Source organism: Saccopteryx bilineata, chromosome 4 (genome assembly GCF_036850765.1).
Source record: "Saccopteryx bilineata isolate mSacBil1 chromosome 4, mSacBil1_pri_phased_curated, whole genome shotgun sequence".
NCBI lineage: Eukaryota > Metazoa > Chordata > Mammalia > Chiroptera > Emballonuridae > Saccopteryx > Saccopteryx bilineata.
In genome coordinates this window covers 177,865,081-177,890,423 of record NC_089493.1, presented here as the reverse complement: position 1 = coordinate 177,890,423, position 25,343 = coordinate 177,865,081, and the positions used below count along the sequence as shown (strand labels likewise).

At 45.7% G+C, this 25,343-nt stretch overlaps 1 protein-coding gene across 2 annotated transcripts in view; it reads right to left on the bottom strand.

Annotated features, from left to right (window-relative positions):
- The window catches only part of GRIA1 (glutamate ionotropic receptor AMPA type subunit 1), a 307,663-nt gene that overhangs the window by 79,330 nt on the left and 202,990 nt on the right, over positions 1–25,343 (bottom strand). For both annotated transcript variants that reach the window (XM_066273071.1, XM_066273070.1), the window contains exons 9-11: positions 19,536–19,646; positions 18,621–18,827; positions 12,628–12,998 (exon numbers count right to left, since the gene is read on the bottom strand). In XM_066273071.1, coding sequence (XP_066129168.1) covers positions 12,628–12,998; positions 18,621–18,827; positions 19,536–19,646 — 689 coding nt within the window. The remainder of the gene's footprint in view (positions 1–12,627; positions 12,999–18,620; positions 18,828–19,535; positions 19,647–25,343) is intronic.

Sequence of the window (25,343 nt, the reverse complement as noted above, 5' to 3'; positions counted from 1 at the left end):
CTTGCCCCTTTTATGAAGTTGAGTAAACAGGCTTGGCAGTTAAGTCACTAGCTTAAGAGTTACAGCTCGTAACCGGTGGACTAAGACCCAGACCCAGGGCTGTCTGAGTAACGGGATATTTGGTCTCAAGACACAATCATCCCCCCTTTTTTGCTTGAGCCCCCCTATGTCTCACCCCCAACAATCTTACCTGGAGTTTCTTCTATAAGTCTAGCTTTGTTCCTTGGGATCAGCCCAAGTCTCTTTTTACGGTAAGCCAGCCTAGATCATTTCAGTCTGCAATGCTTTTTCTCTCTTCTCAATTCCCAATGTAAACTCTAAGTCCTACGTCTGGGAATTTTTCACATACACATTCTACTTTATTATCTACGTTTTCTCTTGTGTATCTCGGTTCCTCTACTGACCTGCAGAGCCAGAGGTCTGAACTCAAGTTTCTTGCTTCTTTGCATCTGCTGTGGAGCATGGCATTGCACTTAACGCAAGGTTTAGATCCTAGATGGTGCTCTACAAAAACACTAGGCTGGATAATCCCCTCTGTGTCTGTAGAAATACATAACCCCGGTCACCAGAAACAAAACAAAATAAACTCCTTTCCACTCTCTCTCCCCATTCCCACAATGGGTCCCCACACGGAGAACAGGATGTGAAAAAGGTGACTACTGGCTGAGTGGCACAGGGGGGAAGGGCCTTTCTGCCCGACAGCGCCTTCTGCAGACTGCTCAGGAGATAAACGACCTTCCAGCCGCAGTGGCTGGGACTCCGGGAGCATCCAGCCAGGACCTTCTGAATCCCAGGAATTGGACCCTGGCTGACACGCTTCCATCCATGGTTAAGCCATGGTTGACCAAGCCTTAACACCAATCAATAAAGAGACTCCACAGGGAGCTGATGGCAACTGAAGACCTAGTCCAACATAGCCCACTTTTGATTCTGTGTTTCTTGGGTGACAGTCTAATGTTCTTACAATGGGTTATAGGGCCCCCAAAGTCATTGCATTGAGTGTATCATTGAACTTGATAAGCTCTGAACCTTGGCTAATGAGTCCCTAGGGGCGACTTTGATTGACAGGTCCCATGGCTCAGCACGCACCTGCTTCAGTGCTTTTGCTCATGGTGATCCATCCCCACCAGAGATTTCCCTCTTCACTCTCCTTTGCTTTCGTAGAAAATCTTAGCCCATCTTTCCAGGCACAGCCCAATGCTTCCCAGAAGTTTCTCTTCACTGCAGCCCACACTCCCTTTGTCTTTCTCAGGAAAAACTCTGGCACCAACTCCACATACCACGGAGCTTAGGCCGGGGTTGCCCATCCCCCCACTGCCCTGTGTCCCAGATAGGCAGCGCGGTGCGGTGGAAGGAGCCCATCCTCTGGGACCAGAGCCCCTTATTTCCCTGCTGTGCACCCTGAAGGTCCTGACACAGCAGCGCAGGCATCCTGCTCCTCCCTCTTAGCAGCCGCGTGGTGTTTCATTGCACGACGAACCCTGACAGACAGCGGGCTGCTTCCTGCTTTTTAAAACCACAGTAAAATAAACATCCTTATGCAGACATCTTGTCCTGTCTGCACAACCCTTTCTACGGGATAAATGTGTAGACGCCACTTGTTTCTCACCCTCACGGTTTTCAGGCCATCTGTGATCCTTTTTGCCTCTTTCCACCCCCATTTATACCTAAAGTGCTGTAGTTAAAAACACGCCCTCTCCAGTTTTTGTCCTTGACTGTGGAACCCGCCATACGTCCAGTCTCCAAAATGACACCAGTGACATCTATGCTCCTGTCTCTGTCTCACCATCTTCCTCACCCCAGCTGGCCACGCCACACTCACTCCTGGTTGGGGCAGAACGCACTCCTGGGGGCTCACCTCCCCTTCCTCACAGGTGGGCGTTAAAGGCAACAGTGCTGTGAGGAATAATAGCGGGAGAAAAATACAAAAGGAAAAAAAAAGGTCTCTATTAAAAAAAAAAAGATAGGAATGCCTTTTTTTTTTTAATGAATTCTAACAATTCACATGAAGTCCTAAGGGATCTTCAGAAGTTTTGTGTCAGAGATCATTCTTGGGCATTAGAATCAAGAAGACACAGGTTATAATCCCAACTCTGCTGGTGGCCACAGATAAGGGAGCGAATCACTCTGACCTTCAGTTTTCTCACTTATACAATGGTGTTGATGTAGCAGGGACGGGTTGCCATGGTGGTTAGAAGTAATATGGCCTACACTTACCAGACTGCTTGACACTTAGTAGGTACAACAAATGAAAGCAATTATTGCTCTTATTTTCCCAAAAAAGAGAAGATTAGATCATTCCTGAACAGTGAGGTAACTGGCAATATTAGGATGACAGGGAACTTTGGTTTCTGGGCCTCTTTAACTTCCTTTTATCCAATTCGACCTTTTTCTACAAATCCATTCAAAGAGCAAGACTAAGTTGTTCTGTGTGACTCACATAGTTAGTGACAGCCAGAAGTTCTCTCCATTAGAAAGCAACCTAATGTTGCTTTCTCTCCATTAAATGAAAAATATGACATGGTCTTAGAAAGTGCACATATTCATTCAACAAACGTGTTGAATAATTAGAATATAACAACATCCCATGTCAGGTTTTGAACGAGTTGCAGAGATAAGTTTGTCAGCCTGTGTCTAAATAAGGAACAGACATGGAAACAACAGTGGAAGGTTGAAGACATACAATGCCCTCATAGGTTCAGGTGACAGTGCAAAAACAATGTCATCAGCATTTGCTGTTTGTGTGTCAGCCCTGTGCAGAGGAAAAGGTTCCCATGAATTCTCACTTAATGTTCAAAATATCCTTTTGAAGTGGGTCTTATTATTATCACCCTCCTTTCCCAGAAGAGGAACCCGAGGTGCAGAGAGGCGCTTTTCCCACGCTCGCGCAGTTAGTAGGTGGGAGAGCTGGATGCAATCATGGGCAGCCCCGTTCCAGAGTTCCAGCTGCAACCATTACTGTAAAACAGCTTCAGAGGAGTGATTGGGGCTCGGAAGGCGGCATTTGCAAAAGGGGAAGGACTTGAGCAGGAACGATGGGGGCAGTCAGTCCAAGCAGAGGCACCTTAGTTGTTCATGCAAGTTGTTCGGCAGTGCATGCAAGTTGCATTGCGGGGCTTGGGAAACAGGGAAGCTCAGCTTCATTTGGCTAGAGCCTTGCCTGCACCTGGGCATCAAAGGGACAAGCCTTAGGTGGGGGCTGGGATGTACCAGAGACTGTTTTGCTTCAAGTTTGAAGTGTGGGGGGAAAGTGAGACAGAGAGGAAGTGGCTCACCCAGTAGACTGAGCTGCTTTCTAAGCTCCTCCTCCAACCCTGTGGGCCCGTCCCCTGTGCCAACAGCTGCTCCTGTTTCCCCCTTGTATAGAACTCTCCATTCTGCTCCCAGCAGCTACTGTGCTTCCTTATTTTAAGATTCTTTCGCCTAACCAAGCAGTGACACAGTGGATAGAGCATCGAACTGGGATGCGGAGGACCCACGTTCGAAATCCCAAGGTCTCCAGCTTCAAAGTGTGGGCTCATCTGGCTTGAGCGTGGGTCCACCAGTCTGAGCATGGGGTCACTGGCTTGAGCGTGGGATCATAGACATGAGCCCATGGTCGCTGGCTTGAACCCAAAGGTCACTGGCTTGAAGCCCAAGGTCTCTGGCTTGAGCCTAAGGTCACTGGCTTGAGCAAGGGGTCACTCACTCTCATATAGGCCCCCGGTCAAGGCACATATGAGAAAGCAATCAATGAACAACTAAGGTGCCGCAATGAAGACTTGATGCTTCTCATCTCTTTCCCTTCCTCTCTGTCTCTATTTGTCCTTCTCTCTGACTCTTTCTCTGTCTGTCACACACACACAAAAAGACCCTTTCTCCTTAAGCCACCAGATAATCACAGTGGCTCTCATCACCCAGGTGTGTAATTTCTGTGTTCGTATGCTTGACACCATTTATTTTCTGCTAGGGACCTTGGGCTTATTTCACCTATTATCTCTCTGAACGTAGCTAGGGCACACAAGTATTCATTTGCCACAGTTGTGTGGTGTACCTAACTCATATTTAAAACCATCAGGTTCCTCCTACATTCCCTGTAACTCAATTAATTATGCTTTCATCTTTCCCTATGCAGAACTTAGTACTTCTTTCTTGATGAACAATTGGGTCTCTTAATCTCAGATGCTGTTTCTCCAGAGAGGGTTTAAGAAGAAATAGGAGGTTCTCTCCAGGAGAATGTGAGACCTAGCAAGATAACAGCCATGGGCAGGCTATTCTGGATATGGAGACATAGGGACCATCTTTCTTCTCAGGCAGCCCCCATCGTGGCCTGGATTTTCCAAGTCATGTGAAAGAAAAGAAAAACAGCAATCAGATATTATACGTAGAACCCAAAACAGAGAGGGCAGGGGAGAAGAGGATCCTTTTAAAAACATATGTTTCCATGTCCTGGCCACTGTGAACAATGCTGCAATGAACATGGGGCTGCATGTGTCTTTATGTGTCAATGTTTCTGAGTTTTGGGGGTATATACCCAGTAGAGGGATTGCTGGGTCATAAGGTAGTTCTATTTTCAGTTTTTTGAGGAACCACCATACTTTCTTCCATAATGGTTATACTACTTTACATTCGTGATAACATTATACGAAGTGAAATAAGTAAATCAGAAAAAACCAGGAACTGCATTATTCCATACATAATGGTGGGACATAAAAGTGAAACTAAGAGACATTGATAAGAGTGTGGTGGTTACGGGGGGAGGGGGGAAAGGGAGAGGGAAAGGGGGAGGGGCACAAAGAAAACTAGATAGAAGGTGACAGAGGACAATCTGACTTTGGGTGATGGGTATGCAACATAATTGAATGACAAGATAACCTGGACTTGTTATCTTTGAATATATGTATCCTGATTTATGGATGTCGCCCCATTAAAAAAATAAAATTATTTAAAAAAATATGTAAATATGCATGCAGGTGTGTCTAAATGCATTAACGATCCAGCAGTGTTTTTATACTTCCCACCACTCTCCCAGGGGTCTCCAACTAGTGCCCCACAAGCTGGATCCAGGCATGCTTTTGTTTTCTCTGCTCACAGTTCCCCTGGCAGTGACTGTCTAGAGCTGAGTGGGAGGAGTGGCCTCTTCAGCTGACACATGGGTGTCCCAGTTCATCACAGCCCCAGCTGACCTCCATTCTTGTGTTACTGAACTTACACTAATTGTCCATATGACCTTGGCTGTGAGCTAGAATCTTTACTATTGAATTGGGATGTTAATTACATTTTATTTGATTTATTGTCTACTTCTTCTCACTGGAAGCTAAGTTCTAGAAGGGTAAGAATCTTTTATTTTTTAATTGAACTTATTGTGGTTGCACTAATACAATTATATAGGTTTCAGGTGTGGAATTCTCTAACACATCATCTCCATATTGTACTGCACGTTCGCCACCCAAAGTCAATTCTCCTTCCATCTCCATTGATCCCCCTTTGACCCTAGGGGGGCAGGGATTTTGTCTGCTTTGTTCACTCATGTCTCCCATTGCACCTGAGCCATGCCTGCCATGTAGCGAGTGCTAAGTAAACATTTAGCGAGTGGATAAATGACCCTAGTCTTCCCTTTTCAACTTTGTGAAACACTTTCTGAAAATTTGCCTATTGTAATTTTGGAGAAAAAAATAAAATCTCTCCTCCACTGAGACTATTCAACTCTCGGACTTCCAGAGTAATACAGAGAGAGAGCGAGCAATTTGACTTTCCCCGTGCTGACAGCCCCAGCTGCTAGCTGAAATGCAGAAAACGATGCTTCTCATTTGTGTATCCAGAGAAGCTCTGATCCTCCTGTCATTTCATTGATTTTAATACTCCCAGGTGGCTTTTGGGGCTTCTGAAGCTTGGACCCTTGTTCTGTTCAGTGGTCTGTGAAACTGCTCAGTATCTGAGCCCGGCTCTGGGTCTCACTATCCGCTGCAAAGGATTCAAGTTGAAAAGAAAGGAGGCATTGAGCTGGAGCCCCCCAGCGATGGGGGCCACTCCTAGACAGTCCATGCACAGATCACATCTGCCACGGTGGCAGAATCCTGTCCCCTGTGTTGACCCCTCTGCAATGGTAATGCTTGTTAATGTTGAAGGAAAGACGATCAAGGGAAATGTACTCTGATGATTCCCTTTGTGAGCTCCTCCTGGCGTGAGGAGACAGGGTCATTGGCAAGGCCTCTGTCTTCAATGGCCGCTGTTACCTCCTGTGTGCCCAGGGCCTCGCTCACCTAGCAGGTAACCTACCCCAGGGCAGCGAGCAGGCGAGGCAGGCCCTGGGTTCAGTGTTTGCGGCTGTTGGTTGGCACCATTTCTGGCTGACCCATGGCACTTGTTTCCTATACCTCAAAACCGACTTCCCTGGACAGCATCCTAGCTCAGTGACTTCCAAACTTTAACGCCCATCTGCCCAGGAGGGGAGGATTGGTGAAACACGTCTATTCCTCTCTTCAACGGCAGAATTTCTGGAGGAGGGCCTGGGAAACTGCAGTTTGACAGACCTCCCAGGGATCCCAGCGACAACCCCAAACCCAGTCTCTATAAGCATCTATCACAGATTACTTGCATCATCATTATCCATAGATTCTGGTGACACTGTGCCTTGCAGCAATGAATCTATGTCCTCAGAGAGGCTTATGTTTTCTAATGGTGGATATGATTTCAGGCTGCTCTCATGAATTTTCTCAGCTTCCTTTCCTCTGCACCACTGCACCACGTCAAGGTGAAGAAGAGGAAGAGGAAGAGGTCTGGTTGGCTAGCTCTGGTAGGGGAGGAGGGACCAATCCGGTGAAGTGATAGGTTTCTCTTCACCTCTTGATGCGGGGGGCAAGGCTATTGGTTGCTATGGAATTTGTGTGTGAATGCAAAGGTCAAGCTCTCATTGTGTTGTTGGTTTGGGCTCTGCTCATTGGCCACCTTGTTCCCATGGTGATCAGTTAGTTACAAGGCTTCCAAACAAATCCACTGGCATGGGGGTTGTGGCATAGGGTTCCTGGAGACCTCCAAAGTGTCATCACTCCCCTGGGTGAGATTTCTCACCGAGAGAAATTATCTTCAGTCTGGTGGAGATAATTATCATACATTCTGATACATTTTAAAATCAGGAAGAAAAGAGGGTTCTGAAAGCTGACGTCTAATTTCCCATTTCCCTCCTTTTCTCTAAGACCTTCCCAACCCTTCTCACTCTCCTTACTAAGATCACCTGAACCCAGAAAAGTACCGATCCCATGGAACAGCCAGTGAGGAAGTGGGAGCTGTGGGAATAAAGAGAGGAGAGGCTCACAACTAGTTCACTTGTAGGCAAGGAGCACTGCGTAGTGGGCAGCTTGCACTGGGCACTGAGGTCAGTGTTACTGTCCCAGTCACTTTCAGAGAACACCCTTTTCTCCCCTAGGGTGTGTTTTCTTCTCTGTAACATGAGATGGATAGCTGAGATCTACCTAATGATCCCACCAAGAGCTAAAGGTCTCGTGAACTCTAGGTCCGTGATTTTCAAATGCTGTGTACCTCTTGGATTCCTCATTGACTCTTCCCTCTCCTCACCTTCAGATATCTGATCCGTCAGCCAGTGCTGTTAATTCTAGGTTCAAAGTAGACCACAAATCCATCTTCACAACCGTTGTAATTTTCATCACTGTAATTTCCCATGCATGGTAGGGAGAGTGTCCTTGAAGCCAAGGCTCCCACCCCCATGCTCAATCATATCCGCAGCACCTAGTACCATGCCCAGCATGTCATAGACCAGGGGTAGTCAACCTCTTTATACCTACCGCCCACTTTTGTATCTGTTAGTAGTAAAATTTTCTAACCACCCACTGGTTCCACAGTAATGGTGATTTATAAAGTAGGGAAGTAACTTTATAAAATTTATAAAGCAGAGTTACAGCAAGTTGAAGCATATAATAATAATTACTTACCAAGTACTTTATGTCAGATTTTCACTAAGTTTGGCAGAATAAATCTTTATAAAACAACTTACTATAGTTAAATCTATCTTTTTATTTATACTTTGGTTGCTCTGCTACCGCCCACCATGAAAGCTGGAATGCCCACTAGTGGGCGGTAGGGACCAGGTTGACTACCACTGTCATAGACAATGAGTGACATCTGCTGAATAAATGGATGAAATTGGCCCGAATAGGGGAAAAGGTACAGAAAGGAAAGTTGAGGGAACTAAAGATAACTTTTGACTGTGATGATTTTTTTTTGTCTCTCATAAATTCCTTCTCAAAAAGTTCCCCTCTATAAAAAAGGAATCTAAAATATGTATTAAAAATAGATCTTTGGGCACAAGAAGCAGGCCTACAAGTCAACTCATGGGTGACATTTTTATCTGTGATCACAGTTAAAGTGAATTTTAACTTTGAGTGTTAAAATAGGTTACACAAACCCAATTTTTCATCTAAACATTTCAAAGAGAGGAGGGCAGAGTCTTTAAAGCCTTTCAGTAGCATGTACTGAAAATGTACGTGCCATTAAATATGCTAATTATAGATTGTTTTTTCTCCTGATGGTCCTGGTGCAGAAAACATTGACTTTGGGCACTTTAGAAAATGCTACCGATTGACTCCCCAACATCCATTCCCACCCCTGCTGCTCTTGAGGGTAGAACACTGAAATTCTTGCCTCCTGGCCTCCCTTGCCAATAGAAGTGATTATGGGCCACTGTTCTGACTAAGAAGATAGGAGTGGATATCTGCTTGGGGTGAGGTGTATTCTGTTCAGCTTTTATTTCCTGGTCCAAAGAGATAGAAATGGCTGGCAACCCTTCTTGCTGCTTGAATATAGACACCGAATCTGGGAGCCACCATCTTGTAAAAGAAGGGACTCATGGAACAGCTGACCCTGATGTCCCTGAATCAGCCAAGAGCCACTATCTGCTACCACTTTTCTTATAATGTGAGACACAAGATTCTGTCCATATTACTGTGGCCAGGGTCTGTTGTTACTTGTAGACAACCATATTTGGCTACATTGTGTTAGCTTTGGTGAATAAACATGAACGTTAATTTTGAAGAGGTTAAAAAGAGGTAGAGTGACTTGTGTATGAATATAAATAGAATTCAGAGGAAACTCAGTTCCTCAGGTTCTAAATAAGTGTGGATTTAGGATATATGCTTTTGGTAAGTAGCCAGAACAATTACCATATTTCTCCCATATATAAGATGCTCCCATGTATAAGACACACCTTAATTTTGAGGCCCGAAATTTGAAAAAATATGTATTATATAAAGTTATTGAACTCAAGTTTTATTCATCATAAAATTCATACAACTCCTCATCACTGTCGAAACTCCTATCTGTTAGCTTGTCCTCATCTGTGTCTGATGGCGAATCACTGTCTTCATACATTGCCTTGTCCTCAGTTCCATCTATGGCATTTGAAATGTCACAACCACTGTATAAGATGCAGCAAGTTCTCAAACCCCAAAGTTTTAGAAAAAAGGTGTGTCTTGTATATGGGGAAATACGGTCATTGAAGCCCATTGGGAAGGGTGTTTGATGTAGACAAGTTCCTTAAAGTACCCTCCACCATAGCACCCAGAGTGTCTAACATGAGGTTATGCATATCATGAAGCTTGTTTAATTCATCAGGCAATGTGTATAAAACAACAACACAAGTCTGAGCATCCTTGTCTGGCTCTAGCGAGATACCCTTTCTCTTTAGCATATATTTCTAAGAAACATGGTGATACATATTTTGAGTCCCAGAGACTTTCTGCAGGCCCCTAAGCTCCTGAATTGGCCAGGGTGGGCTTGATAAGAAAGAGTCCACCTCAAGTAAATAAAACCTCTCATTCTGTTAGGTTTATTCCTTTGTCTGCCAGGCCCTTTAACCCCAAATGACAAATCTTCTGTCTCATCCCTGGTAAGGAGGAACCTTGGGAGTCCCGGTATTGCTGGTCTAGAGGGAACCCCTGGCTGTTTTCTGCTTTTTTTTTGTTTGTTTTTTGTATGTTTGTATTTTTCCTAAGTTAGAAACAGGGAGGCAGTCAGACAGACTCCTGCATGTGTGCGACTGGGATTGACCAGGCCTGCCCACCAGGGGGCGATGCTCTGCCCATGGGGGGGGGGTGCTGCTCTGCTGCAGCTGGAGCCATTCTAGCACCTGAGGTGGAGGCCATGGAGCCATTCTCAGTGCCTGGACCAACCTTGCTCCAATGGAGCCTTGGCTGCAGGAGGGGAAGAGAGAGACAGAGAGGAAGGAGAGGGGGAGGGATAGAGAAGTAGATGGGCACTTCTCCTGTGTGCCCTGGCCGGGAATTGAACCCAGGACCTCCACACACCGGGCCCATGCTCCACTGCTGAGCCAACCGGCCAGGGCCTGTTTTCTGCTTTGACTGTGGACTTCCTCACAAGAGAGAAGTCCAATGGCTTTCAAAGCAGTGTAAGTATACTTTCTTCTAGTGAAGTTTAGTAGGAGCCTAATATATAAAATTGATTAAATAGTAAAAAAAAAAAAAAAGAAAAGCATCTGTTTTATAGTGCTTCCCTTGTGCTGGTTAGATACTCTGTTATGGGGTTATAGGGTCTATGTGTATCAATCTCTTTTAAACCTCACAACAGTACTTGAGGTAGGAATTCGAATTTCCATTTTACCAGCGAAAGAACAGAGGCATCCCGAGTGGAGCTGTTTTATGAAAGGTTGGGAGGAGGGAGGCTGGCTACGCTCCTGCTCAGTCACGTCTTCACCCCGGTGTCAGTTCCTGAGATACCCTGGTGGAGCCCTCAGGAGTCCTGGACACACAGTTTGCAAATCCTCTTGTAGTCAGCGGTCACAAACGCCAGTACCCTCACAGGGGCCAGCCGAGTCACAAAGTAACGAAGGCAGAACGACGGGGCTGGGGTGATGCGGGGCACGTGTGGGTTGGCTAAGGAGAGCGGCTGCCCCTCAGCTCACAGTAACCACTGCCAGACTCTGTGAAGGTCACACAAAAACATGCCTGGCAGAGGACTCAGTGGTCAGCCACCAACTTGAGACCACTGGAAGAATGGTGGGGAGACTGAGGCCAGACCACCAGCCCACCGAGGAGGGAAAGAATGGAGGAAGATCAACCCCGTGGGTCCTCTGAGACACATGCATGTTTTAATGGCTTGACATAATACTGACTAGATAAGAGCCATTCTTCTCCCTGTTTATCCAGTGGCCTGGTTTATTTCTAAGTAAGCCCTTCCCCTGCTTGGTTCTACCAACTCTCCACCATGTGTTTGCCAGTATTGGCCAAGGATCCAGTCTCACACCTCCTCTCCCACGCACCCCTCCCCTGACCATCTTCTTATTTAAAGAAAAACAAAATTATAATGGTGGATGATGAGACTGTGTAAATTATACAGCAGGCAAAGTGACTCCTGCGGGAAGCTCCTTAGAAAGATTTTATTTCATTGCCACTTAGAAGTATTGGTTTTTATCTCGATGCTCAAATGCAAAATAATTTTATCTACGGTAAAGATGTCTCCAGCACATGCCCACATGGCCTTCATATCTATGCATTCATGCCTCCAGAAAGTGAGAGTGTGTGCAGATATTAGCCCAAACCTGAGCTCCAGCCCCCTCCATGCTGTCGAAACTGGGTGAGGGGTGAGGGAAGGACCACCTGCTGGAAAAAGATTTCATGGACATTATGCTGCCGTCAAAGGAAATAGAGTCAGTGCTTATTGGTCAGGTAATTTGGAGGAGATTTGTGGTACAAACATTTCGGCATGTACTTGAAAGAACATTACATACAAAGAGAAGAAGTAAATATATGTGGGAATCGGTGTAGATTGCTAGTTTTGAAATTTCTCTCCCCCTGCTTCCCACCCTTCCTCCTTTCTCTCTTTGCTTCCGGATCCTTTCACAAAAGAAATAGGACTCGCACGTCCAGTACATGAAATGCACAGAAGTGGAGCTACTCTGGTTCCAGGCGGGGGGCTGGGACCTCACTGATTGCTCACCCCGGCACTTTCAACACGATGTCAGAGGCGCCTCAGTTTTTAACCACCAGAAACAAATTTACATCATCACTATCAGAACATGAATTACTTCCAAGGTCTTTCTCAGAACCAAGAAGGAGAACTTTTCTCTTGCACATGAAACCGAGGGTCAGGGGACTTGCTTGGGGCCACACAGAGCATGCTCATAATTCACCACTCCCTCACCAGTCAGCAGTAGTACAGGATGATGGTGTTGAACCTTGGCAAGATATTCAGCCCTTCTGTGGTTCCTAATTCATAACAGGTCATATAACGAGAGCCCCACTTAGGCTTCCGTGAGGATTCAGTGAGATAAATGCACACGGAGGACTCAAAACCTTGCTTGGCCTATGGCAGGTGCTCATAAGTGTTAGCTGTACCATACAGTGCTCCCATCCTGTCCCTGTCCCCTTCAGCTAGAGAACATCAGAGTTGTGATTATGCCTGATACTGTTGACAGAGCGCACCAGCCAGACAGCAGATGGAACTGGCCCAGACACGGGATGCGTCCACAGCATGCAATAAAAGGTTGATGGTCAAGCACCACTGAAACACCGAGTACAATGACATCTGCAAATAATTCCTGTTCCGTAACTTTTCAGTATTTGCTTTTACCAAGAAAAATGCCGCACTGAGCAAAGGGGCTGAAAAGAGCTGACTGACCTGGGAGATATGTCACATCCTTGCTGCATGAAGGCTCCCAGGGAGAACCACAGGCTGTTGAATATCCCGAACTCATTGGATTGGTCACTGGTCGTCTGGTCCCGCCCTTCCTCAAACTCTTCACTGTGCCATTCATAAGGGCTGAAGCGGCTGACCAGGAAAAGGACAACACTCACGCCGATGTAGGCAAACACGATGCACATCCAAATCTCATAAGCCAAAGGATCGAGGAAGGAGAAGACCCCCGGCTTGGACTTCTGTGGCTTTTTTATCATGATGGAGATGCCCAAACTCATAAATGGCTTGGAGAAGTCTATCACCTCTTCCCGGACCAAGGTGATAGTTAAAGGGGCCACAGCCACATCCGCTCTCTGCAAAACAAAATGAAAGAAAGAAAGAAAAAGGGAAAATGTAATTGAGCTCAGCAGCATTCGTTTCTTGTTTTGTTCTTCAACAATAGTCTTTTGTGTCTTAAAGGATGAGAGCTTAGAAAGAACCTTAAGAGTCCCACCCTTCCTATTCTTTATAAAATATTTCTGACAAATGGATGATCAGCTCAGTATCTTCTAGGAGAGATTATCCCATTGTTTGACAGTTCTAATTGTTAGGGACATCTTCCTTAATTTACTGTAAGGGTGCTGTTGTGACACCTGTTGTTTTGCCTGCCTGGCAGCCATGTCTCCTTTCTCTGCTGGTTCAAATGCAGCTGATCACATGGTTAGATGGTGACGCACACACCCCAGGTTTGGCCAGGATGTTTTATTTGAAGATGGCAAAGGACCCAAGTCCGTTTAATGAGCATTAACTCTGAGAGGCAGAATGAGAGGTGCAGAAGCAGACCCATGATGAAATATTTTGGGCTACCCTAAATTCAGTGGGTAACGCTGGGCTCCCTAGAACCATGTGCCAATATATTCTTCTGGTTGTCCCTGAGAGCATGAACCAGACTTTCTGCTTGCCTAAGCCATTTTGAGCTGAGTTTCTTTTTACCTGCAATGAAGTAGTCCTGGCTAATAAGGTGGTGAAAACAGATTTAACTCCATAAATGTTTACTGAACACTTATTGTGTGTTACCCTTAGGCTGGAAGCTGTAGGTAAGCAATGGTTCCTATACTCAAGGAATTACAAACTAGTAGGAGAGACTGGTGTACACACACACATACACATACACACACATACACACACACACACGCACACACATACCTTTCAGCCTACAGAGTAGGCTGGATATGTGCTATCCAAGAAATAGAAAATGCTACAGAAGACCAGGGAGGATTAACTCTGGCTGGGGAGCTCAGGGGTTTTGTCATCCAGGAGGTGACATATAAATTTGGCACTGAAGACGTGACATATAAATGTGGCACTGAAGGAAGCGTAGGTTTCGACAGAGCAGTGCTCTGGCAGCGAGCACGTGTGAAGAGGAGGGAACCCTGTGAGTAAAGTCCTGGCAGACAAAAGGAAAAGTGGCATCACTACTATTTTTTCCCCAGGAAGATGGCTAAGAAATACACAAATAATTCTCTTTTTAAAACTTAAACCCAGCATGTAGATAAACATAAGAGGGTTGCAAGAAATGCAACCTGAGGCTCCAGCACATGGAATGACCAGCCCTGCTCCTCCGTCTCTCCAATGACAGCAGCTTCGGCATCGATGCGACACACGTCCACTGCTCTGCTGTCCCAAGATCAAGAGATCCTGGAAACCCAAAAGGTTCCGTGGACAGATGCCACAACACTCCTTTTTGAAAGGAGAGACATGTTGGGCAAGTTCGTTCGAGATGCGTGGCTTTCTCTTACGATGACGTGCAATAGTCCAGATGTGAGGCAGGTGACCCAGGCTGCAAGAAGGGGGCCCCGCCTCGCGGCCAGCTGGTGTGGCTTCAAGAGTTCCTCTGGTTCCTCTCGTTGGCTGGGATCATGGAGAAGAGACTGCATTAAGCGGAATAAAAAGCCTGACTATGGAACGACTAAAGTTCTCACTTACGGAAACTTTACGTAAAATAGTGTGGAGTCAGGTGTAAATTTCATAGTAACTGTGGGGGTTTTTTTTGCCCCCATAACACCCACCGCATCCATCTTGTTAATTTTTGCAGACACTTACAAGCTGGTGCGAGGGAGAAGAGATCTACTCTTTTCTCTGTAACCGAGTATAGATAGAAATGGATTGGGAGAGAAAAGTTATGGAAATGAGGGACCCAGCACAAGTTACCCGGAGGGGAGGTGAAAGGTGACCAGCTCTGAATGTGAACTGGATGGGTTTGTTCGATGCCTCCTGATGGGAGTTAACAGCGTGGACCGTGGGCCAGAAAAAAAATCACAGAACTGCATCACCTTCGTGCTTAGTTCATCAAGCAGTTCCAAGATATTTCACGGAACATTATTTCTGGAAAGGAGGCTGATAAGTGTAAAATAAAAATAAACATTGGGAAACAAATGTAAATAAGTTACTTTGGGGCAGGACTTCCCAGAACCTTTAAAAGACCACTGACTGTGCACTGAGAATTTCCAGGAAGAAGACGTAGAAAAGAGTATTTCTAAAATTAATTGCCCGTGGATCCCTGGGCATTAAAAGGGACCTGTGTTGTATGATGCGCACATGGTGGGAGATGCTAAATTCACTGCCCTCATTCCACACATAAGAAATTGACATCCCGAGAGGGAAGGTGGCTTCTGTGAAGCAGCAGTGTTTTAGCAGGTTTCCCATTGGCTGGACTGCTGGGGAGCTCATTTCTGGCACCTGAGTGGTTACTGGAGCCCTGCAGGGTCGGTTCCAGGCAGAGCTGGTCTGGGAAAGTGGAGCCGGCTGCTCTGCTCGGCCACTCGCTGACCATGTAGCCTTCAGTGAGACAGTCATCTTTTTGGATATCAAGTTCCTCATTAAAAACCGAGAGGCATGACATAATTTTTTGTTTTACTATTTGACAGAATTGTTTTGTGTCAAATGAATTCCAATATGTGAGAGTACTGTAAAGTGTGAGCCTTTCACAGGCGCTTAAAGTGACTTACTGAAACTGACATCTTAGCACAGTGGCGCTGGACCTCAAGCAGGCCTCAGAGTCACGTGGAGGGCTTTTTAAAAATGCGGGTGGCAGTGTTTGCGGATTCAGTGGATCTGGGGTGAGACCTGAGGATTTGCATACTGCAGCTGCTGGTTCAGATCTCAGATTTTGAGATCCCAAAATAAAATACGTGGTATCTAAAAACAACCCCGGGGGAAACAGTAAATAGTTTTGATGCAATAAGTAAAAGCAAAAGGCAGAAGAAAATTGTCAGGGTTGGAGAGCTGCTGTGAGCCAGCCACTGCACAGGTGAATACTACCCGCCCCAGCCCTGGGACAGAGGATTCGCTTTTCCTGCTTTTTAAAGGAGGTCCATGGCTTGCAGGCGTCATGACGTCAGTAAGCTGGCAAAGTCGGAATGCAAGTCCAGGTGTCTGTCTGCGAAGTTCTCTCTCTTTCTGCTTCACTAAGACAAAGGACAGGCATGAAAGTCACTTGCGAGTCAGGCACAGAGCCTTATTCCTGTAAGAAATGGGGGCTTCATTTGCCACTTGTGGTAATGCATCGGAGAATGCAGAGGCTCTTGCTGTTCTTACCACCAGTTGATACTGGCCTTACAGTCCAGTGCTTGGATGGTGTGGTTACCACTGAGGTCGTGTATCCCAGTGTGGGGTGGGGAAGCCAGGCTGCATGTCCCAGCTCAGCTTTTACAAGCTGTATGTCCTTTGCCAAATTACCTAACCTCCCTGGGCCTTGGAGTCCTTGTGTATAAAATGTGGGGAATAATTGTGTCCACCTTCTGGGGTTGTTAGGACTGGTAAATGAAATCGTGTGAACAAAGTATTTAGCACAGCACCTGACACAGATTTCATGCTGCAATGCTACTACTGCATTGGTGGCTAAGCACAAGAGACAGCACAAGGGACGAGAGACCTCTGTTGACTTAGCTATTTAGAAGGCACCGAAAAATCCATCTGGAGGCCTCCACATGAGCTTTTCCTGACCTCACTGGTTGTATGTGGCTGAGTGACCCTTCCCCACATTCTTCTATTTTTCTTCAGGGAACAAAAAAGAAAAGCCAAATGAAAATCAAGCGAGGGTATCCAATTGGGCCCATCACAGAGTCTTCAGAATACAGTGTGTCCTGGGCAGAGGGCAGGCTGGGGAGGGGGGAGGGCTGAGGCACTCAGAGGTAGCTTTGTTACTGACGAGCCAGTGACCCACGGCTGACGGCTTGGCTGCAGTGGGGGGCTGCCCTCAGGATGATCACACCACTGTTCTGCCTTATCCCGGGCCTTTTATGAAAGGAACAATGGGGTGAAGATGAAGATGAATGCTGATTAAGGTGAAAAGTTCACAGCGGTTGCCATGGTGATGACCTTACACTCTTGATGGAGGTTCCCATGGAAACCAGCCTCCAGATGCAGCATTAAGCATCCAGGTCTCTATCTTTCATCAGTGGAGCATCCCAAAGTGAGGGGAGGTAGAGGAAGGAGAAAGGGTGGAAGCCCATCCCATCCCTCAGTTCATATTTATATTCCTGGGTCAGGTCAAAAGCCAGCTTCCTGGGGAAGATTTTCCTTACTCTTTCTCTTTTGTTCTTTGAATTCCTTTCGTGTGGTTGTCATGGCCCTCATGACTCTGATTGCCTTGACATGAGATAACGAGACTTAAAAAGCTTCTAAGTGGTGGCTCTATCCTGAGCAGAACTCTCCATTAGCCTGGGACTCAGTGTACGCTTCAGCTCAGACCCAGTCTGCGTTCTTCTGTTTCTGTGAGTGAAGCTCTGGGGTCCCTTTTCTCAAGTGGCCACTGGAGTCTTCTTCTATGGCTGTCTGCTGTTCTACTCAATTGACTTCATGGTCTCCCAGTGCCCACTGAATCCATCCACTCTCTCCCCCTTGTCATTTCTTAATCACACTCCTCCTTGACTGCTCTTCACCCAAGCCCTTGACGAAAATCACCAGTGTTTTCTCCCTCTTCTCTCACGCCTTACTTACTTCCATCAACACTTTACTGTTCACACTTTAGAAATTCCTGGGCTGCCTTTCTCTCTGTTTGAATATGGCCACTTCTCAAGTTCCATATCCCTCTTGAGGGCTCGATAAACTCATGTTAGCCTCTTGCCTGAACTTTGATACTGTGCCATATTTTACTATTCCTCTCTCATGGTCTTTTCTACCCTATAAAAGGTTAACATCCTTGGGGGACAGGGATCATTAGATCTTTTATGTCTCGATGATTCTCTAAATACTCCAAGACAATTCAGGCATTCAGGGGCTTCTCAAAACTGCTTCAATTAATGGAAGATTTTATGGCAGTTGTTTATGGAGTTATTTCAAGTATAGTGAGTGATATAAAGATGCAGTAGATCTACCCTAATTATAAAGATAACTGTTATACAAGTCAGGGTATAACAAAAGCAGAAACCAAATTCTATAGGGGAATGTGCAATTAGTTAAGGAGGGGAATATTTACCTGTTATGGGTAGAAAGAAATGACACCTTGGAAAAAGTAATATTTGATACAGGTTTTAGCAGGGGGATAAGATTTTGAAGGTACAGAATGGGAGAGAGCACTATAGGGAACAGAGTGACTCAGAGGATGCTTTGGGTGAAATGCAAGGTGCAGGAGAAAGGAGTATTAGGACAAGTGATGAGAAAGTTGGATCTGGGTGCATCCAACACAGGGAAGAAATTTCTACTGACAGAGCCATAAATGACTTTCTATTGTGGGAGCCATAAATGAAGTGACAATTCATCCTGGTCACAAGACTGAGCTGAGTTTGTCTGAGGGAGCTTGGACCAGGAACCTGAACAAAGGATGTCTTAAGATACTGGATGCTGGAATCCTTACCTTTTCAATGGTAACAATACAAAATATAAAATTATGGCATCTAGTAGCCATCTGTGGGAACAGCCAGCCAACCATCAAATGGTTTCCTGTCAAACGTTTTGCCTCTGCTCTGGAATTTCCCACCCTGTGGGGAACTTACCCCATAGACCAGCTCTCCCACCATGCCGTTCCACGCCTTTGTGTCGGGGTCACGGGCTCCGTATTTCCCATCGCTGACAATCTCAAGACGGTAGGAGTAGCCCACGTGCTTGGCGATCTCTGCAGCCAGCTCCACACAGTAGCCCTCGTAGCGGTCATTGCCCTCAAACTGGTTGGCATTTTTCTTGAGCATCACATACGGATCTTCCTGGTGGAGAAATGGGGAGACGGTGAATGTGGGTTATGTGATCACTCGTGGGTAGGAAGGACTTCGGAGTGGCAAGCAGGATGTCCCCAACATTGGTTAACTTTGGGGAAGGCTCTCTAGCCCCTAATTCCACTTCCTGTATTTCTGCTCCCCCATTACATAACTACTGTGGTAAATAAAGCGAAAGGTTAGAATACGAATGTTTCACCATTGAGATGTGGTGCACAGCTTTTCAAATTATGTGCCAGGAGTTTTTTAGTTTTTGGTGGTACCTCTGGGGGAACTGTCTTGGGGATGTGGATCCTAAATAAGTTCTGGGCTTCTCATGATCAATCACTGTAAATCATGGCAGCTTCTCCAATATCCACTTTAGGTGCTAGACTTTGGGAAACTTTCTTTGAAAATGGCTTTTACTGAGGGAGGGTGAAGTCTGAAACCAACACAGTTTAGTCTTATCCTTATGTTTTATATGTAGAGCAACTGCGGCTTGAAGGAAGCTAAGTGACTTGTCCAAAGACATAAAGTGAAATCATGGCAGAGCCAGAGTAGAAAAAGTACCTCTGACTTCCAGGAAATTCCCCTTTTCACCCCCTCTTTCTACCTATGTTACGGTGTTAGCAAGAATGACCAGCTTTCCCTCCTGGAGAAAACCTTTGTGTGGGTCTAGCTTGCATCCCAGACAGCCTCGATGAAGGAGTGAGCACTCACTAGGATTGTAGTAACGATGTACGTTCTATTCTGGACGCTTGAATTATCCCCCCCGGCTTGAGCATCTGTGGCTGCAGGGACAAACTTGTCATCTTCATTCCAGTAACCAATCTGTTAATAAGAAGAAGGTGGTGACATAAGTTGAGCCAGGATCCTTGGGACTGGCCTACTCTGGGTTACTCAGCTGACACCAGACCGGAGAGCAAGGACCTTGGCATCACACCATACAGTACTGGACACACCAGGCTCTAAAGTATTGGTAGATAAAAACAAGAGGCTAGATACTCTTCAGGTCCTCCCAGCCCCGCCCCTATAAAATCCGCACCACTATGGGCTAAGCCTGGAAAATGCCCCTTCTGAGCAGTGAGGGTGTAAGTGTTCGCACAGCTTAACCGTTTTGTATATGCAAGCCAGGGCTTTGGAAATTTAATTCCCTGTGGTTGTTCACGAGGCCAAACCCTTCTTTCTCCCATGCCAATTAACCCTTCTCTACCTGAGCTCACTCTGAATTGTAGTTGGAATCATATGATTAAACATTACATTCCTTTTGCTTTTTTTTTTTTTTTTAAATTTTTAGATACTGTATTTTTCCATCTATTCAATGTCTTAGGTGATGGTTATTTTATCTCTTTTTTACTTCTCTTACTTCCAATTATAAACTAGTATAATGCTGAGCATATGGTTGTGCCTAAAACTATTATTGGCCAATATTATCTTTTTAAAAACAGTAGGCTATTTATACTGACTCATTTTCCAAGGTGTTTGAAAAAAAATATTTATTGGATCCCTACTGTGTGCAAGGCTCCTAGCAAAAACATGGGTGGTATTCATGGCAGGGTTGAGAGAGACACAAAAAAGTCTAAGACATGGTTTTTCTTGTGACAACTCCTCCAGTCTCCTTTGGAAGACTTGACACACATACGTGTGACTCCAGAAGTAAGATGTGAGTGGCTCAGGTAGCCAAAGCACAGGGGGCTCAGAGAAGCAGAAGCCACGTGTGGGAACCTATGCTAGGGAGAGGGAGGAGGAGGAGGCAAGGCTGAAGGTCATAGGGATGAACGGGTTGAGCCCAAACCCTCTTAGATCAGAGAGAATATGAGCCAAGATGTGAGAGTCCGCCCAGCTTTGTAAGGCCAGTGGGTCCAGGTTAGAAGACAGGGTTAGTGCAGAGGGCACTTGGGTCTAGGTGACAGGGGGATTTGAAGGCTGGGCGAAACAGTGTAGACTTTATCCTGAAGGCCACAGGGAATCACAGAAGACTTGAGAAGAGCGAAATGGTATGGTTAGCATGCACGCGTGCGTACACACACACACACCATCTCTGTTTCTGTCTGTGTACATATGTCTTCAGACTGTTTTGTGATCATTCTGCTGGTGGTAGATGTAAAGAGAAAAAGGAAGGAGAACTCAAGGTCCATGAGCAGAGGGATGAGCAGGTCTACCCTCAGCCAGATCTCAGGTCAGGTTCACAAAAACCCAGGCACACGCCAATGGTCAAGTCAAAGGTCACTTTCACCGTGATGTCATTCCCAGTCCCTTCAGTTGAAAATGATCCATTCTCCCTGCAATATCATTGCCATTAGCAACAACAATGATAATTGCCAACATCGGTTATAGTCTTGCTTTTTCAGAGGCTATGTGTTTTGAGCTTGCCCAAGGTGAGGCTGCTGGGAAGAGGCTGAGCTTGGCCTGGCACGGGGCGGTCTGTCTCCAGAGGCAGCTTTTCACCACGGGGTGGTTCTTTCTAAGAGCGGGCTTGGCCCTGGGCTGGAAATCATACTAGTCCGCGTTTATCGCATGCTTATTTTGTTTCAGGCCCTCTTTTAAGTGCTTTTAATGTTTTAACCCCTTTCATCCTCACAAAAATCTATGAAGTGGAACAATTATCATTCGCATTTTAAGTGTGAAGGAACTGAGATGTGAAGAAGTGAGGGAACTTTTCCAGGGCCACAGGAGTGTCACGGAGCCAGGATCTGAGCCAGGAAGGCGGACTGCGGGGCCGGGCCCTACCCAGTGCCAGGGAGCCGCTGGCCAATGCTTGGCTGCCCCGTGAAGGCTCCCACTGGCCCTGTGGTCCAGCTGTTTGCGGGTCTGTCCCCACTTCTCCGTGATGCCACGAGCTCCTTGTGGACGAGGCTAGAGGTCTAGTCATTTAGGGTCCCTTTCTTAGCACACATATTCTTCCCCGGGAAGCAACACAGGGGATGTGTATTGAGTGGTTAAGTGCATCCAACATGGAGACAGCTGACCGACCACACAAGTGCTGAGGCAGCTCCGAGGCTTGAATGTGGAGACTGTTTCTCAGGACACTGGGTCAAGATTAACCTGCAGTGTAGGCATGAGCACAAGGTAGTCTGTGGGGGGCACTTCTAGTCAGCATAGAAGGAGACATTTCTCTCAGGGGACATAAGAACCAGACACTTAGATGTCCAGCAGTTCAGAGCTAGGAGAAGCCTGAACAATCATTTTGTCCAACCCCTTCCTTTTACAACGAGAAACACAGAGGCGCAGAGACCGGGGGACTTGCTTGAGACCACAGTGCCGTTTGGCCTCTCTCCCTTGGCTGGGTTGGTGCTTGTGGGAACGCTCGGGCATCTGTGGAGCCCCTCCCCCCTTTCAGGAGAGGAGGGCGACAGTCCAGGGGCCAGGAGGAAGCTCAGGGTTTCTTGTCTTCCCTTCAACAGTCAGCACTGCCTCCTGTCTACATATTCCCCACGCTGGAATTTCCCTTACAGGCCCATCATCATGTGGAGCCCTCTAGCTGAAAAGTAAATGTTTTGAACCACTATTGCAGTACATCGTGATGCACATTTTTAAAATGTTCCAAAGTATTTACAACATTTAATTCTCTTGTTCCACATACTAATGTAAGTAGCATAGGCAGGTTTGGGATTATATTCTCTGTTTTACAGCTGAGAAAACTTGAGTTGGGGAGATCAAATCATCTAACTTATTAAATAGATTAGATAGCAAATTAGTGATGGAGCCTAGAAGCTAGGTCATGGACCTCCAAAGTAAGATTACTTCACATCATCAGTGCAAAAGTAGGAGAACTTCTGGACATTATAAATGTCATTCTCCTCCCACCCCCATTTCTTTCTCTTTGCCTTTTCCTCCTTTTTCTTCCTTCTGTCCCTTTCTTTCTTCTTCTTCTTTTCTCATGATTAGTCACAGGTTTAGTGGTTCCTGTTCAAACTGTACAATGATCCACAGAGAGGAAATAGCGTCTTGTAACATGCAACTAATTTCTCTAACATCTACAGCAGGGGTCCCCAAACTTTTTACACAGGGGGGCAGTTCACTGTCCCTCAGACTGTTGGAGGGCCGGACTATAAAAAAAAACTATGAACAAATCCCTATGCACGCTGCACATACCTTATTTTAAAGTAAAAAACCAAAACAGAAGTAGTACTGTACGTGAGCGATGCCACACTTTGTGGTGCCGCCACATACAGTACTCCAGGAGCACAGGATGCAGAAAGAGGTGCCCCTTCCGGAAGTGCGGCGGGGGTCGGATAAACGGCCTCAGGGGGCTGCATGTGGCCCGCGGGCCATAGTTTGGGGACCCCTGATATACAACATATTAACTGGTATTATTTTAAAAAGTGGAAACGGGATGGTCAAGAGGCTGATCTTTGGTATCAGAGGGATCTGGTGTAAAAGGCAGACTTTGCTAATTACCACCTGCAGGACATTGAGCTTCTTGCTTGACTGCCGTGGGCCTCAGTCCCTGCTTTGCAGAGTGGATGCAACAATTCTACCCTCTCATGGGGCTGCCGTGAGGACCAAATGCATGTACAACAGTGAGCAGTGTGTGGTTCATATTCAGTTGTCAGTCGACTAGAAAATGACGCCTGATTGTACGGTGACGCCTGATTGAAGGCTAGCCGGCTTCTATACTGCAGGGCATTTCAGTTTCAATTTTCTATTGAACATTATCAGTCACCATTAGATATATATATGGTGGAGCATTTTTCAAACACATATGACAATGTAACCCTCTTTACATGCTGAAAGTCCTAAGATAAGTGGTCCCCAAACCACAAAACTCTGCTCTAAACTATCAACTTATTTTGATAAAAGAAAGGAGGAAGAAAAAGCCAAGATAAATCTGTACAGGCTGATTTCCAATGGCTTAGGAAACTTTAATTTTTAAGGAAGTGGTCTTTCCCTAGAGGGCAGTGTGCTGAGTGAAATACGTCAGTTAGAGAAAGACAAGTAGCATATAATTTCACTGAGATGTGGAATTTAAAGAACAATATAAGTGAACAACAAAACAGAAATAGATTCATAGATACAGAGAACAGACTGATGGTTGCCACAGGGGAGGGGACTGGGTGAAAAAGACGAAGGGAGTGAGAAGTACAGATGGGAAGTTATGAGATAGTCTCGGGGATGTGAAGTACAGCATAGGAAACACAGTCAGTAATGTTGTCATACTATGTATGGTGCCAGGTGGGTACTGGGCATATCAGGGCGAACACTTTGTAAAGTATATGGTTGTCTAACCACTTATGCTGTATACCTGAAACCAATATAAAATAATATTGAATGCAAACTATAATTGAAAAAAATATTTTAATTAAATAGTTTTAACTAAAAACAAAAAAGAGTATAGTGGTTCTTGAAGGCTAGTATCATAACGCCGGTGTTAAGTGGGGACCTATAAAAATGATTAGATAGCTTGGCCTAGATACAGCCCCTTGATATCAAAAGCCAGAGGATTAGTTCAATGTTATAAACAAGTTTATTTTATTCCTCACCCTTTTGTAGGGGAATAAAAATATATTACCATTCAGAAAAGCAAGGTGAGGCCGAGGCCCAGCTAGCAGCTCACAGAAGCTAGCAGGCTGAGAAATCTGGTCCCATCGTTGGATAAAAAGAAGATTGGCAGTGATTTTTGAAGAGATACTGCACTTTGGAGGTGAGAGAGCAATTTCTTGTTACTTAGAGAAATGGGCTGGGTTGTCACACAGCACTCCGATTCTCTAAGGAGGATTGGCAAGAACTTCGATTCTCTTTCAAAGTCATCAGAATGAGTAGTTTGGTAAAGATGGGGGCCCACTGTTCGTTCGGGAGAGGATTTAAATAATTCTGACGGTGAGAGTTCTTCTCCTGGGGCCGGTTATAATGTTGAATCTCTTGTTTTCCTTCTACCTCTAAAGATTCTTTGAATGTGGGAAATAAGTCTAGATGATAGATCAGATTTTTTTTTTAAGTGAATGAAATCGTAAAAGGAGATAATTGCAGAACAGTCAATTCAGTTGATGTGCCTTGCACAGTCATTAAATCAAGTTGACACATTTGTGTCTCCGGGCTGCCTTTGAAGTCACAGTCCCCGACCTCCAAAAGTAAGTCCATTATAATACATTCTAAAAAAAGTAAGTTTCCTATTGTGGCAAAGACAACTAGATGACCACCAAGATTCTTGTTCACCTTTCATGGCGTGGAAGTGTTGGTGAAAGTGGCTACCAAGCCAGCAGTTGCATTTCCCAGCCTGCCTTGCACCTAGGTGGCCGGGTGATTGGGTTCTGGCCAGTGCAACAGCAGGGATGCACTTTTCTCTGAGCCCGACTCCCCCAAAGCCCTGGTACAGCTTCGCTATTTTCCTCCCCATCTATTAGCTGGGTGCTGATAGCCAGAAAGCCCAAGCAGACAGTGCAACCTGCATACACCTGAGTCTTAACCAGAGCTCTCAGCCCCAAACTAGTCACCAGGTGAACAAGAATTAAACTTTGATAGCATTCGATAGCTGAGGTTTTAGAGTATTGCTATAACTGCACCTGGGGTTATTTGAGCTAGACAATG